Source organism: Thermobia domestica, chromosome 13, assembly GCF_964235325.1.
Source record: "Thermobia domestica chromosome 13, izTheDome1.hap1.1, whole genome shotgun sequence".
NCBI lineage: Eukaryota > Metazoa > Arthropoda > Insecta > Zygentoma > Lepismatidae > Thermobia > Thermobia domestica.
The window spans coordinates 169,439,551-169,455,458 of NC_137466.1; the positions used below are offsets into that span (position 1 = coordinate 169,439,551).

The 15,908-nt window shown below is 37.7% G+C and overlaps 1 protein-coding gene across 2 annotated transcripts in view; it reads right to left on the reverse strand.

Annotated features, from left to right (window-relative positions):
- Positions 1-15,908, reverse strand: part of mTor (serine/threonine-protein kinase Tor) — a 144,408-nt gene that overhangs the window by 22,581 nt on the left and 105,919 nt on the right. For both annotated transcript variants that reach the window (XM_081736855.1, XM_081736854.1), the window contains exons 34-35: positions 2,430-2,572; positions 209-349 (exon numbers count right to left, since the gene is read on the reverse strand). In XM_081736855.1, the coding sequence (XP_081592981.1) occupies positions 209-349; positions 2,430-2,572 (284 nt within the window). The remainder of the gene's footprint in view (positions 1-208; positions 350-2,429; positions 2,573-15,908) is intronic.

Consider the following 15,908-nt stretch of genomic DNA (forward strand, 5'->3'; position numbering starts at 1 on the left):
GAAATACACTCATTTACAAGCATAAGTTAAACTTTGTGTTCAGAGGTTATCAATATATATATGGACTATCAAAACATCGCACTTCAAGATCTTTCATGCATGAAATAAACCGTTTCCATGTAAAACACACTAATTTAACAGCTTAAGTTAAAGAATATGCTACTTGCTCTTGTCGCTGACTATCCCATATTATAATAAGAAAACTTACTCTCAACATAATCCTGTGTTCAATATTGAGAAGAATCTTCTTCTTTTCCCTATAGTCTCTGATTAGAGTATGCAACGTATCACAGTGTGGAACCCATCCAATCAATCCACTGTTTGTAGACAAAGGAATGACAGCATATCTCTAAAAGAAACGAAAATTATAATTTTCACTACATAAATTTTATATGATTATCTTGTGAGCTCAAATCATTTCATTCATTTTAATATATCTTAATTTTGGAATTTATTGTATTTCATGTACATAGTAGAGCAAGCCAAATTATTATAGAAGTAGACACCAGGTAATCACTAACCTTGATCACCTGGTGAATTTTACAATGCACCGAAGCGAAATATTTACAAAATTAAGCTAACTTTGCTACATATGATTCCACACATAAATTAATTAAAATTCTCTCTTGCAATTAAAAAGAAAATAGCAACTTATTTATATAACATAATTTTGGTACTAAATGAATATACATCAATTATGTTTATCTTTATATGCTGCATAATAAGGGCATACACGAGAAATTGCGATGCTGAAAATTACTTGTCTCTGGGCACCAGTAAAGTTAGGTCAAAACACCAATTGCCACCTTGCAATTCAGACAATACCCCATTTTCATGGAATTTCACATGCCTTCCTTAGACTTCCGAATTAAGCCCATTATTTGAGATATAAATCCGTCAAGAACAATAGAATAAAAGGAGGTAAAATCTGCATATACTTATACATAATATGAAAAGAAAATAATTTTTCGGGGGCATGATGGCTCAGTGGTAGAGTGCTCGCTTGTGGTGGTAGGGGTCCCTGCTCGATCCCAGGCCAAATAATTTTGTGATGGACAGCATCTTGTCCGTGTTTTCTCGAGGTTCTCCCATTTCCGTCCACATTCTATTTCAACTAATTCTTCCATACTTATTCACTTTCATTAAGCATCCGTCTCCTTTAGCCAAAAGGGTATATCTCTGGGGCGTTAAACTAAATATTTCATTTAAATTCCAAACAATTTTGCATTATAACTTATGGAAAAAAATACACGTACATTTTCTCCAAAGCTTCCCCATCATTCAAATTGCTTGGGTTGAAACTACACACAAATAAGGGAATAAAGGAGGTAAATTCGCTCCAAAATTTCTCATTTACATAGTGTTATAAGAAAATAGTTTTCCACGGCAACTTAAAAAAATAAAAAAAAAATAATTGAATTTTGATGCAATATGGCGCTGAGGTTTCGTAATATTTTCTCTTCTAGAAGTCTAAATCGATGAAATATAAGGAGGAATTTACTCTCTTCTTGGTATGTTTTACATGATAACTGTTGAAAAGAAGAAAAAAAAATCGAATTGGTTGCAATATGAATTATATTTTCCCCGATGCTTTCCAGTTATCTTTAGCGCCTGGGATTAAAATCAGTCAAAATTGAGGGATTAAAATTATCATTTCACCACAATAAAAAAAAAAAAAAAACCTAATCCCAATATATTTAGTAAAAATTCTCCGAAATTTTATGACATGTACCGTGTTTTTTGTTTCAGTATTTACTCCTAGTTTGGTCATGAAATTAGGTCAGTGACAAGGGAGTGAAATCACCTCCTCCTATTTATAACTTTACTTTTTAAAAAATCACGAAACATTGCGTCTGCTGCTGCTTTTTTTTTTTTCCCTTCCTACTGAAGCTTGCTGCATGTGAAAATGAGTTGAAAAACGAAATAAAATCTTTAGTTTAATGTCCCATGATTATGCCCTTTAGGCTAAGGGAGACGACGATTAAAGCAAGTGAGTGATGATTGAAGAATTGGTGGAATGAGAAAGTGGGAGGAAATGGGGCGTACCTGAGAAAACTCATGGACACAATGTTGTCCACAACAAACTTATTTGGTCGGGGATCGAACCAGGGACCTCATGCACCAGAGGAAAGCGCTCTACCACTAAGCCACCGTGCCCCTCTCTTACTGCATGTGATTGATGCTGGTTAAAGGCAAAGGGATGTTTTCTTGGAGGCTTAAGAATTACTACTACTACTGCCTAGGACCAAATCGGCGAAGGGCAAAGGGATGAAAATCTTAAACTTAAAAAAAATAGAAAATAAAAACAAAACAACAGAAAAAAAACTGTTGTTCACATCTACAGTGCACAGCATCACTAATGAAGTAATAATACAATAAAAATAGTATCTACAATAACGCATCAACTATTGTTAAAAACAAAAACTTACTTGAATAGTCAGATTTCTCCTGAATGTATCTGGATCATTAAGTAACAATGTATTGACTAACCCAAACAGTTGCATTACCCTTTCATCTTGACGCAAATCTTCGTGGCCTTTCAACAAGAACATGTAATCCTTACCATTACTTCCTACAAAAAGGGAAAGAAAACAGAAAGAGAAAGTGTAGTTTCCATTACACTTCTTAATAAAAGAGATACCATTACGCATCGGAAATAATTTGAATCATCGCGAAAGAATTTTTCATACATATTCACCATTAAAAGTATTACTCTAATAACACATTGACAGTCTACAGAACTGAAAATTAAGTACCACATAAGCAGTCAATTGAAACCCTGTAAATAGTGGTTAGTATTTGGTTAATATCATTTTCTCAGTACCTTTGGAAAGAAAGTTCACGAGTTCAAATATGAGTCGCAAATACCACGATTCTTACTGAAAATGATCACGTACTTGAATCTCCTTGGGATTCTTTTCATGTTCTACATTCCGTTGATTATTACAATTTAAATCTTAGTTGCAAGTAGCATGACTATTAGTGAAGAAGATATTGTGCTTGAGTCTCCTCGGTAAACTCCTGGTATCCTTCATTCTTATTTCACTTTCACTCTCATTATTACTATTATTATTAATCATCGCTAGGGCCAACAATAGGCTAACTGTTTTCTTCCCTGTGATGTAATTTTGCCCAGTATTCGACCTTTCTTTCTTCGTATCATTTCTTGTGTTTTTAGCTTTGGTCTTCATGAAAATTTTTAGGTTTCAAGTTTCTTTTTAAAGAAGACATATTCTTGAAAATGTTTATCAGTGATCCTCATTTTTCGTAGATCTCTTTCCACATTAGTGAAGCAGGTGCCCGTAGAAAGTAGATAAAGATTCGGTTGGTCACGCTAGGAAAGGTAGGAGAGATTATTGTAAAGGTAAATCTTTTCCGAACTGTATCCGTTATATTTTCCACATGTAAATACAGTTCACGGTTGTTGTTTTTTTTTTTTTTTTCTGTACTAGCCATTTTTTCGATTAAGTCCACAATTCTTCTCAGGATCTATCTTTCTTTGATTTTCAATTTCTCAATCACACCTTTTCTATTCATTGCAAGATTCCCTGCGCTGCGTATAGGGCCTTGGATAATTGTGTAATATTGCCCGAGCCTGAAGTAGAAGGACATTTCTCTCTGTGTGTAGATCCCGTTGATCATATGGTACGCCAATTATACTTTGTTGATCCATGATGCAAGTCTTCTTTCTCGAAGATGTTACGCTCTATCCACTCATCTAGGTATTTAAACGTTTCTGCCCCCTGACTATTCCCTACTCTACCTTTTACACTCTTGGCGACTTTATGTTCGTTTCTTTTTCTCAATAGAAATCTGGCTATGTTTTCTTATTATTTAGCTTTAAACGCATAATTCCAACAAATTCAACTTTTCTCTCTCTCTCTCTCTCTCTCTCTCTCTCTCACTCACTCACTCACACTCACACTCACACACACACACACAAGCCTGTTTGTCTACCCTACAAAAGGTGTATGCAAGCTGGGCCATAGGAAAACCGAGTATGCACTCATATCTGCTTTACCAATGGAGCTATTTTCCTGATACGCTCTCAAAAGTTGCGCCAGCGATAAAGCTACATTTCCAGAGGCAACAGAATGCAATATCTCGAACTTGACTGGGTACGTACAAGTGAGCACCCAAAACAACTGGGCATTTGCAAAAGGAGTAATTGTAACAAACGAAAACACTAACAAACAAACAAAGATATTGTGTGTAAAATGTGTAAAATGCGAGTTCAGTGAGTAAATGTGAGCAATGCAATTAGAGCAATTCCTTTAAACACTAGTTAACTTTGTAGCAAATGAATCACATGGATATATGCTGTTGACTTTTTTGGGCCCTCCAATTTCTTTCCACATTTTCCTTTCCACCAATTATTTCATAATCATTCACTCTCATTAATCACCCGTCGATTATAAGCTATAGAGGATAACCAAGGGATATACAACTAGAAATTTCATTTGATTTCAAATGGAATACTGCATTGATTCAATCCCCGAAGAAGTTAGTTTGTGGTGGACAACATCGTTTCCATGGGTTTTCTCGAAACTCTCCCATTTCCTTCCACATTCTCATTCTACTAATTATTCCATCGTCATTCCCTTGCCTTAACCATCGCCTCCCTTAACCTAACAAGGATATTTGTGGGACGTTAAACTGTAAGATTTAATTTCATTTTGAAATGGAATGGCGAGACTAAAGTAGGGTTATATCTGTTTGTTTTTCGATGAAGGTTAGGGTTTCTTTTCAGCACCGAGGCTGTAAGAGAGACTTATAAGTTAAGGTGGAATCCGAACCACTATAATAGTTCAGATTTTATTAATGCTTCCGTGAGACCATGTGACCAAAGAGGCACGTGCTAACTATAAGGCCAGCGGGAGAACAATATTATATGCCTAAAGAAACACGAGACAAGATACATTATTCATACCAGGTAGGAGACCCGGGTTCGATTCCCGGTGGGATCTCATGTGGTTCGGATTCCATGTTAATCAGTAGTTCCCGTCAGAGATGTTCACCCTCGCGAGGGTGGCCCTCTCGAGGGCATCCTCACCCTCAAGTTCCCTCGCCTACAGTGACGCGAGGGCGAGGGAGCGCGAGGGCGAGGACAAGTTTTGGCCGCGAGGGCGTGGGTGCGCGAGGGCGAGGACAAGCTTCGATGGCGAGAGTGAGGGTGCGCAAGGGCGAGGAAAAGCTTCGACGAAGAGGGTGAGGGTGCGCGAGGGCGAGGACAAGTTTCGGCAGCGAGGGCGAGGGTGCGCGAGGGCGAGGACAAGCTTCGATGGCGAGGGTGAGGGTGCGCGAGGGCGAGGAAAAGCTTCGACGAAGAGGGCGAGGGTGCGCGAGGGCGAGGACAAGTTTCGGCAGAGAGGGTGAGGATGCGCGAGGGCGAGGATAAGCTTCGATGGCGGAGGTGAGGGTGCGCGAGGGCGAGGAAAAGCTTCGACGAAGAGGGCGAGGGTGAACGAGGGTGAGGGCCAAGTGTTACTGCGGGAGCGAGGGTGCACGATGGCTAGAGACAACTTCCTTCAGGAGAACGAGGGCACGCGAGGGAGGAGGACAAGTTTCCTTAAAAGCAACTGTTTTGGAGTTTGCTGTTTGACCTCTTTTGGAGAGAGGCAAAATTTAAAATATTATCTGCCATGTCCCCTAGATGAAAAGTTAGTGTCATAGCAAGGTTATACATTAATCGTATTTTTTCTTTCAATTAATTGCAGTAGACAATTTCTCGTGTGTACATACATAATTATTAAAAATAATAATGCAAATAAGAATAATATTTGATTTTTCCCATGAAAGTTTCCAGGTAGAAATAGCGCTACATTAAGAAGTAAGTGTGCCTCATTGTTGCCCTCCCTGTGCTGGAGACGTTTTAGATAAGAAGTGTCCACTACACTGTCATGTTTAAAGAGTGTTGGTAGACAGACAGACAGTCACTCACGTCATTCAGCAGTAAATGACAAGAGCGCTGATATCTGAACAAACACAATCAATGAGAGAACCATCAGAATGCAGTAGATCAGATGGAAAAAGACTTGATGGAATGACTTTGGTTCATAGATGGCCATAGAAAACTAAAAACGAAAATATTTATTGCAATTAAACGATTAACACGATTGGTATTATTGGACGTGAGTACGTTGGCTCAGTGCTACAGCCAATCTCTGGTTTCAGGGGTCACTCGTTCGATCTTAGGCCAAGTGAGTTCGTGGAGGATGATAGCGTATACTTGGGTTTTCTTGGGATTTTCCCGTTTCCTCCAGTTTTCTCATTCCACCTATTCTTTCATTATAATTCACTTGCAATTCCATCAGTCTCCTTTAGCCATCGATGGCATAACCGTTGGATGTTAAACTAAAGATTTATTTTTTTATTTATTTATTTATTTTTTTTAAAGATTGGTATCTTTGAAAGCGTTTTTAATATAGTGTAAGAATATGCAGCGCACAGTCTTGAAAAGGGAGACTACTTTGGGCGTCCAGTAGGCTTCTTTCTGTGATCTGTTACCCTTCATTATCGACGTTTTTATTATTATTATTTTTTTTTTCGCTAAATAGGATATTAAAATAGAATGATTTGGTTCTATATCGCAAGTTTTAAAGCTCCCTGACAACTGATATTTAGTCAGCAAAGCATAGGAAAACTTAGAAATAAAGAAACAAAACTACCTGAAGTATTTGGCTCTGGTTCATCTAATCATGGGCGTCGTAACGAGGGGCTTGGGTGGTCGCGTTCCTCCCAGATTTTCGTCACACGTATGTAAGCAAACTAAGAAAATAAAAGCATATATTCAGGGGTGTAGTCGAGAGTATACGAAGGTGTATTGCTCAATCTTAGTCATTTGCACATATTTTCTGCTTCAAGGCGTGTAGTACTATATTCAAAACTAGCATATATAACCTGTGAAATTTTTAAGACTAGCGTATACTCTGTGAAAATTTTAAGACTATGGTGTACGCCGTGTGAAATTTTAGGACTTGAGTAGGAAGTTTTTGACAGTCTATTATTGCAACACAGCCCCTGCCCGCTGCAGCCCCTAGTTATTCGCCTCTACTTTCTAAACATTTTCTATATATTTTACATCCCTGGAGTTGGTGGCCCCGCATCGTGGAGGTTGTGGGGACATTATCTAAGCCTTTGGTCAAGTGACCTTACATTTGGACCTGTCAAGTGACCTTACATTTACATAGATTACTATTGAGATAAGTGGGTAAAACTGCATTCAGATTTACATCTATAATTTCATGATTCTTAGTGTTCATCCTCCCGAAGGGGAACTTTCGAAGATGTCCTCAATTCTAACTATAGAGAAACGTTCTCACACAACAGAATAAACATAATTTCAAACCGTTCATGATCTATATTTAGAAAAAAATAGCACTCTACTAACGTAATTTGCTGTTTTGGAAAATATAAGTTTTACTTATGAATATCTGGGAATCAGTCGATCTGTCTGTATTCTGACGTATTAGAGTTAATGTCCCTTTATAATTCATCACCGATGCCGATGCTAAATGGTACGTGAATCTATAGTTTATGGTAGGATCCGAACCACCATAATGCGTTCAAACTTCACTCAAGGGAATCGAACCTGAGACTTGCTGCAAAGCAGATATGCTTGCTAGACACTATACTAACTTCCTTTGTATATTTCAATATCATTAACTTTCAGTAATCACCGGTAATCGACCTATAACCAGAGTCGAAGTCTAAGAGGGAGTTATTGAAAATGTTTAATTATCCTAATTTTTATGTAAATATTTCACTTTAAAATATTAGCGTTTAAATACTCCTCTCCCCCATACAACCATTACACACGCTAATACTATGTAACAAGCAGTAACGACTACATATTATCAGGTGCAACATTTAATCAATCAACATACAACATATAAAGCTTATAAAATTTTAATTAGTCAGCTGGATTACATCTTATGAAAAAAGTTGAATAATTTCCACCTTATATGTTAGTTGTTTGACGTAACGTAAGCATGAAGGTAAGTTTAGATCTTTGTTCGAAATTCACATTGAAATGATATTCGCAAAGAATCTTCAGTGGGCTGAATCTCTTTCGTTCCAGGTTGGTTACAAGACTGCGATAATCGTAGGACGTAAAAATGAAGATTTTATTCCCCAGTCAGAATTTTTAAACTATCCTATCTCTTCAAGTCAATAATTGTCTGTTTTGCGTTATTACTTTTCAACCACAGAGCAAAATAATTCAGTCACTCTACTCCTGTTTTAATGATGTATGGCAGCGTGTAACAAATTGTTGCGAGGTCCTGGGCAAGAAAAGTTTGTGATCGCCCTTTCAGTTTTTAATTGCTAATTATAATAAAATTTCTGGAAATCAATTAATCTACACATTTAATTATTTGTGCTAAAGAAAATAAAGGTTTGTTCTCTTACTTTCCCGTTCCACCATTTCTTTCATCATCATTCACTTGCAATTTCATCCATCTCCTTTAGCAGTTACATAACTCTGGGGCGCTAAACTAAATATATCATCTTTTCTTTCATTACTACAATCTTAAAGTTTGCACGTATTAAAGTTTGCACGACATTATTAATTGTTAAATTGGTGGATTTATAAAAGTCAGTGCTAAATCATTTTAGGCTCGATAATCTTTCCAAGGCCCCTGGAGGTGCAAAGCTCTGAGCGTGCCATTTAGGGAGGAACGGTGGCTCAGCGATAGAGAAATTACCTTTGTTCGAAGGGTCGCATGTTCGATTCCCGTCCAAGTAAGTTCGTGGTGGAGGACATCGTGTTCGTGGGTTTTCTGGGGATTCTCCAGTTTCCTACCACATTTTCATTCAACTATTTCTTTCATCATTCACTTCTGTCTCCTTTAGCATTTAGCTTGCATAATAGTGGGATCTTAAACTAAAAATTTCATTTTTTATTTGCCTTTACGTATTTGTAGTGTAAGGAATCCTTGAGACAACGTTTGAAAGTATCATTTCATAATTGTGGGAATTACTGAAAATAAACTTTCCAGCAATGATAGCTGCCAAAAATGAACCAAAACCAAAGTGATAAAGTGCACAAATTAGCCCCTAGGGTAGTTTCTTGAGACAAAGTTTCATATTTATGGCAATTATTGAAAATAATTAAAAATGTTAACATTGTTAAGGTAGGACAAATGTATCTCTATTAGTGGTGAATATTAACAATATTTGAGCATCGAAATTAACCTTACAAGCACATTGACACATTTCAGTTTATATTTTAAAATACCAATTAACTTAGATTCACATTCAAATCAATGAAGTCATTCATGTTATAGGTTAGAGTGGGTATATATTTCCGAGTGATAATTCAACAATAGTGTTCTGAAGTATTTTATTTGTTTGCTGACGGAGTTTCAAAATTAAGCTCTTTAGATCTTTCCCTTTGAATTTGTTCAAATTCCTCAGTTACGCTACATACATCAGGGATGGCCAACGTGTTGACCGTTAAATTCTGACAGATATTCCGCGGCAGTCACTATGCCGCCACTCATCAAACCGTGATTTCACCCTCACCCTCATGAGAGCCGCCCTTGTGTGGCTGAATACTTATGCTTGCATCGTAGTTCAAGGAACATTTTGAAGTAAAGGCATTGGATACTGTTGATAAATGATGTAAACGTCACTATCGACCGAGATCTCTATTGTAACAGTTGTTCCATTTTAGGTGTTCCACAGTAAGTTATACGATGATATGTTTAGTTTCCTTTCTTTAGAACGTATGTTAAGCAAGGGCGGATCCAGGACGGACTTCTGGTGGGGGTGGTGGGTTGTAATACTGCTACTTAGAGCTACTTTTAAGAGCTCCAAACTCTGGGATGCGTTTTATTTGTATATATAAAATAAAGAAGTTTCCTCTTCTGGGGGGGAGCCATCGCCCCGATCACCCCCCCCGGATCTGCCACTGACGATAAGGAAATAATTCAACAAATAGGTTGAATAATTGATGCTCTGATCCTCACGAAGGAGGCCCTCTCGAGGCCTCCTCACCCTCAATTACCCTCGCCCTCAATGATATGAGGGCGAGGGTGCGCGAGGGCGAGGAAAAGTTTTGAGCACGAAGGCGAGGTCGAGCGAGGATAATGGACAACTCCTATCCCGAGGGCGAGGGTGCGCGAGGGCGAGGACAAGCTTCGATGGCGAGGGTGAGGGTGCGCGAGGGCAAGGAAAAGCTTCGACGAAAAGGGCGAGGATGTGCGAGGGCGAGGAGAAGCTTCGACACCGAGGGTGAGGGTGCGCGAGAGCGAGGACAAGCTTCGATGGCGAGGGTGAGGGTGCGAGAGGGCGAGGAAAAGCTTCGACGGCGAGGGCGAGGACAAGTTTCGGCAGCGAGGGCGCGGGTGCGCGAGGACGAGGACAAGCTTTGATGGCGAGGGTGAGGGTGCGCGAGGGCGAGGACAAGCTTCGATGGCGAGGGTGAGGGTGCGTGAGGGCGACGACAAGTTTTGGCTGCGAGGGCGAGGGTGCGCGAGGGCGAGGACAAGCTTCGACGGCGAGGGCGAGGGTGCGCGAGGGCGAGGACAAGTTTCAACAGCGAGGGTGAGGGCGCGCGAGGGCGACGGACAATATCATTCGCAAGGGCGAGGGTGAACGAGGGCGAGGGCCAACTGCTACTGCGAGGGCGAGGGTGAGTGAGGTCGAAGTAAAATGAACATCTATGGTTCCCGTCTCATATAGCCTCGCTGCTGAAAAGGATGTTAAACTCAAAATCAACTTAACTGAAATATTCGTACCACCGAATTTAATATTTTTGTTATAACGTCGAAAATGAAGTACTAAACGGTAAGAATACTGCAAAAGAAGACGAAAAAGGTAGTAAGTTTAAAAGTGACAAAGGGTGGATTTTAAGAGGTTAAGACATTATCATGTTACTTCAATTAACATTTAGCAACAAAACACAAATATACTATTATACTATTGAACGTCGTAATCTTGTATCACTTAAAATGTTTGTTTCTCTGGAATATTATAATATATTTGTCTAATCGAATCAATTTATCTATTTTACTGTTTTAGCCGTACTAACTATGAAACAAACCATAGCTTATGCTAATATGCAATGTTGTCAATTTTAATGCGAATGGTTAGCAATAATCTGTGCCTTCATTTTTCTGATAACTTTTTTTTATCCATTTGTCTCACATATTTACAGTACTCTTACAAAATTTTTTCTACTTCGATCTCTTCATGAAATTCATACATATGCTCTTAAAGGATTCAACTGTTAATTTAATGAAAGAATAGCGAGACCATTGGAAACCAAAATTAGTCACCAACAAAACTTGATCCGTGGCTTCTATATGTGCACAATTGTTCTCTCGGTTTTCTGTCTTACCGACATGCTTCAAAGACTCACTGCCCTACGAAATATTGCGCAACTCAAATGCTACACAATGCTTAATATATGAGCATTATATAACTACCTATGAGATTTCGTAGTTGAATTTCCCATCTTCAGGGAATAAAACCTAATTGCAAGATTCTATTCAATAATAATAATAATAATAATAATAATAATAATAATAATAATAATAATAATAATAATAATAATAATAATAATAATAATAATAATAATAATAATAATGTGTAACTGTTATTGTTCGACTACTGACATTTGTGCTAGCCACTTGATAGACATATACTTTCAGTTGAGTTGATTTTGAGTTTAACATCCCTTTCAGCAGCGAGGCTATATGAGAAGGGAACTACTGATTAACGTGGAATCCGAAACACATGAGCTCCCGCCGGGAATTGAGCCCGGGTCTCCCACTCCAAAGGCGCGCACGATAACCGCTTAGCAACAAAGAAGCATATTTGCTTTCGGCGCAGTTTTCATTTCTCTATTGCAAAAAAAAAAATAAAATAAAAAAAAAAATAAAAAAATCGATATATTATTGTCGCACTATGCTTGCTATACTTGTATATACATAAATGTACTACCTCAGTCTCTTGAATCATTACAGGATAAAGTTAATGTCAATTTAGCAGTACCTATACAAAATCCTATTTTTCAATATAATCCTCTCTGCTATTACATACTCCAATATCACCACCACATCTAGAGAAAGATCATAAGTGTAACCTCGACGTCGTAGAATCTCCACAGCAGGAGAAAACTTGTTTAAAACGATTTTTCTTCCCTGGCCAATAAAATAGTAGAGCCGTATTTAATAGTTGCACAAACCAGTTGGCATAACCAAAACAGAAATGGGAATTAAGGGAATAATCGACGAAGCAAAAAAAAAAAAAAAAAAAAAAAAAAAAAAAAAAAAAAAACTATTAGAACGGGGAGAAGTATAGAGGAATCAGGGGTCACCACAAAACCTCCAACAAAATCCACAACAGAAGATGAAATACTGGACTTCGCAAGATGCAGAAAGCGTAGGCACTGTGCTCTAACCCATAGGCGCCGACACGAAGAAAACATTGGGGGGGGGCTCAACTACTCTAAATAGAAACAATGATTTAGGGTTAATTGGTTGAAAACCAACTGGTTTTAATCAGAGTGGATTTAGACACCTTGTAGCCAGGGACGTAGCAGGAATTTATTTCGGGAGGGGTCCAAAGCTTTTCGGGGGGTCCAAACACAATTTCAGGCTAAATTATATTAAAAATTGTAAAATTGCCCCTAAAATTAGACTAAATTTACAAAAAAGTCCGGATTTCGGGGGCGGGATCCGGACCCCCAGGGCCCACCCCTGCTTACGTCCCTGCTTGTAGCCTAAGTTCTCCCTCCCCCCGCTTCGTTTGGTTAACAGTTTTCATTCACTTTCTCACTATTTACGTTCCCCGTTTCTGTGCGTCAATAATGGACTACTGACAACTCGTCACAATGCAGTTGCAGTCCTCTCAACTGGTCTAGTGGCTAGCGCGCGTCCATTTGGTGCACATAGTCCCGGGTTCGATTCCCGGTGGGAGAGCGTTGAACTACAGTGGGTCGGATTTCAGCTTAAATTGTAGATCCATGTCTCATATAGCCTTGTTGCTGAAAAGATACGATGAATAATAATCAAATCAACTCAACAATATAGTTGCAACAATTCAGAAAAGATAATGGCTAAGAATTCACTATAACCAATAAACTGTTTAACCTTTTATCTCATAATAAGTTCAGTTAAACCTCTTAATAACGGACATCAATGGGACATGACTATTTGTTCATATATGAAAGGCGACTGTAAAAGGGAGTGTTCTCTCCCGTAACAATACATATATTTGTGCTGGGAGGCAGAAAAAAAAAAGTTTGAACATTTCCAATGTTTGAATGATACGAGACAATAAAATAGATGTAGGAATAAGATATGATTACCAAATTTAAATTTCTTATTAAATTGTAATATTATGTTAATATTAACTTACTTGTATTTAGTTGATTTTCTTCTATCCAGGTTCAGGTTTGTAGGTGGCAAATGGAGAATTACTTCTTTTTCATAGCAAAGGTTTGCCTGCGAATTTCGGTGCGCATTATAAATTCGTCTGCAATAAGATCAAGATCGAGTCCTGCAGAAAGTTCTTGATGACAATTTAAATTGCTAACGCGTTGAGCCGTTTTGTCCCATGGTAGATCGTAGATAGGACTTTAGTCGTCTTAAAGAAGAAATGGATCTCTCCGCTAGTGGATGGTAGCGTCAAAAATAATCGAACGAACTTAACGATTTCTGGCAACATGGTTTGAAGTAGAGATGCAAAAAAGCCGGCTTTTTTGAATCGATGGTTTTTTTCACATAAAAAGCCGGCTTTTTTGGGAAAAAAACGAGAATTTTGGAAATTTTGGCTTTTTTCAACTTCATGATTTTTCTATCTAAATAGCTTTCTTATAGTATATTCTATAGTTAGATAAGAATTCCATGACCTGAATGTGATATTTCGCTCTGAAATTCACCATCAAGATGGATGGAGCACGTGTTTTACGAATTAAAGCTAACATGAAGAATGTAGTATTTGAGGGTAATTTTAGAGGCTATTAACTTTATTTTAACTTTTGAGTTATCGACATCTCTTTTCTTCTCTAGTTTGTCATCCGTGTTTCATTTCTAAGAGCTTTTAGTACTCTAGCTTCTAGCGCAAAAGTTAAACTTGCCCGTTTTTCTATTTATCCGTCAAAGCGTACGTTTTTCAATATATCCGTCAAGCCGTACTTCCATATTTCTGTTATACTGTAGCTGTGAAGTGATTTAGCAATAATTTTCCGGACACAACCTTGAATACAAATTTATACAAATAATCAGTAGCGGATTTAGAAAAGTACTTTAGGAGGGTTTTTTCTGATTGTTTCGTTTCCTAAAAAGTCCTAATTTTATTTGGGAAGTGCTTGAAGTTTATGAGTACAGGCATAATATTTCGTTTCGTTTATATGTTTAGCAATAATCTTCCGGATACAACTTTAAAAATCATTTTATACTGAGAATCAGTGGCGGATTTAGAAAAGTATTTTGGGAAGGGTTTCTTACTAATGTTTAGTTTTTTTAAACATTCGTAATTTTTATTTGAGTAAAGGCATAAATAATAGATATTTCGTGTGTTGCAGACATTCCGTAACTTTGGGGAACGGGCTTCAGTCCGAAAGACCGCCCCCCTAACCTTCGCAAAACCGTCACTGCTGGTAATTAGTAATAATAACGATTTAAAAACAATAAAAAAGGAAGTCGCCCAACTCACAGTACACGCACTATTTCTACATTCACAGATGGAATGAAGAAAAGCTTTGTCAGAATGGTCGAATGCTGGTTGAATCCCGGACTTCCCGATAGAAGCGCAAAAGCTAATCACTCAGTCATGTTTGTTGTGGAGTTGTATTTAGCTTAACTTAAACATATTCCGTAGTTTTTTTTTTTTGGGGGGGGGGGGGAGTTCCGTAATGATATGTTGAATCCCTCTTGTTAAAAATTCAGAAAACTTGAGGATTGGGTAAACTGTGATGGTGGTTCTATAAAACTTAACTATAGAATTTCAAGAATATACAGAACCAAAAGCTCTAGATGTGCATCCTTTAAGTGTATCATATAAATCTAAGTATTTCTCTTATGTTTTATTTTAATTTTATTTTGTTTCAAAAAGAGGGTATGGAATATTTTGAAGTAAAAATACTACATACTATTTTGCTAGTTATTTGTGTATTCTTTAAAAAGAAGTGTTTACTTTTAGGGTTGGCTGGTTTACACCAACTTTTTTTTTTAATAACTGGTTTAAACCACAAAAATAAAAAGAATGAAAAATGCGAATCGTGTGAACTTCATGGTAACGTTTCCAGATATCAAACCACCTGCAATAGTTTTATTTCCCTTTCACCTTTTAATCAAGGTGTCCCATGTTCAATTCTCGGTCGAACCACAAACCTTCTTTAATGCGTAACCCAAGTAGCGGTTCGGATGTCAGTTTAAGCGAAAGTCTTCTCCTTGATAACCTCGGTATTTCGTAAGGATGTTAAGCCTAAATATACGAAACAAACCAAATTGTATATTTCTGCATGCCTAAATGCGTGTTGTTTTATAAAGAAGCCAATATTGCTTAAATATATTGATAGAAATTGGCAAAATTTATCGATTGCCTACGTAGCTTCCAACATTAGCTTGGATTAGACTTTCAATGATATCTACGTACCGGTACTAAATTTGTAATTTAATACCTCAGTTTTAGTGTACTGATTATGGTACGTTGACCTTTAAATTTTACATGCAAAGCAATAACAGGATTTTCCCGTTATTGTCTTACATTTCAAGTAATGACGGGATTTCCCAATGGCTAGGGCGGGAGATTCTCAACTTAAGAAATTTACTGACCGCACTTCTTTAAGCTTATGGGAGTTCTTCCGGCATAACCCCGCTGTTGCATAATAACATCAAGGCGAAACAAACTTATTTCTGTGAATATGTAATATAAATACATAAAGCAAAAAATCT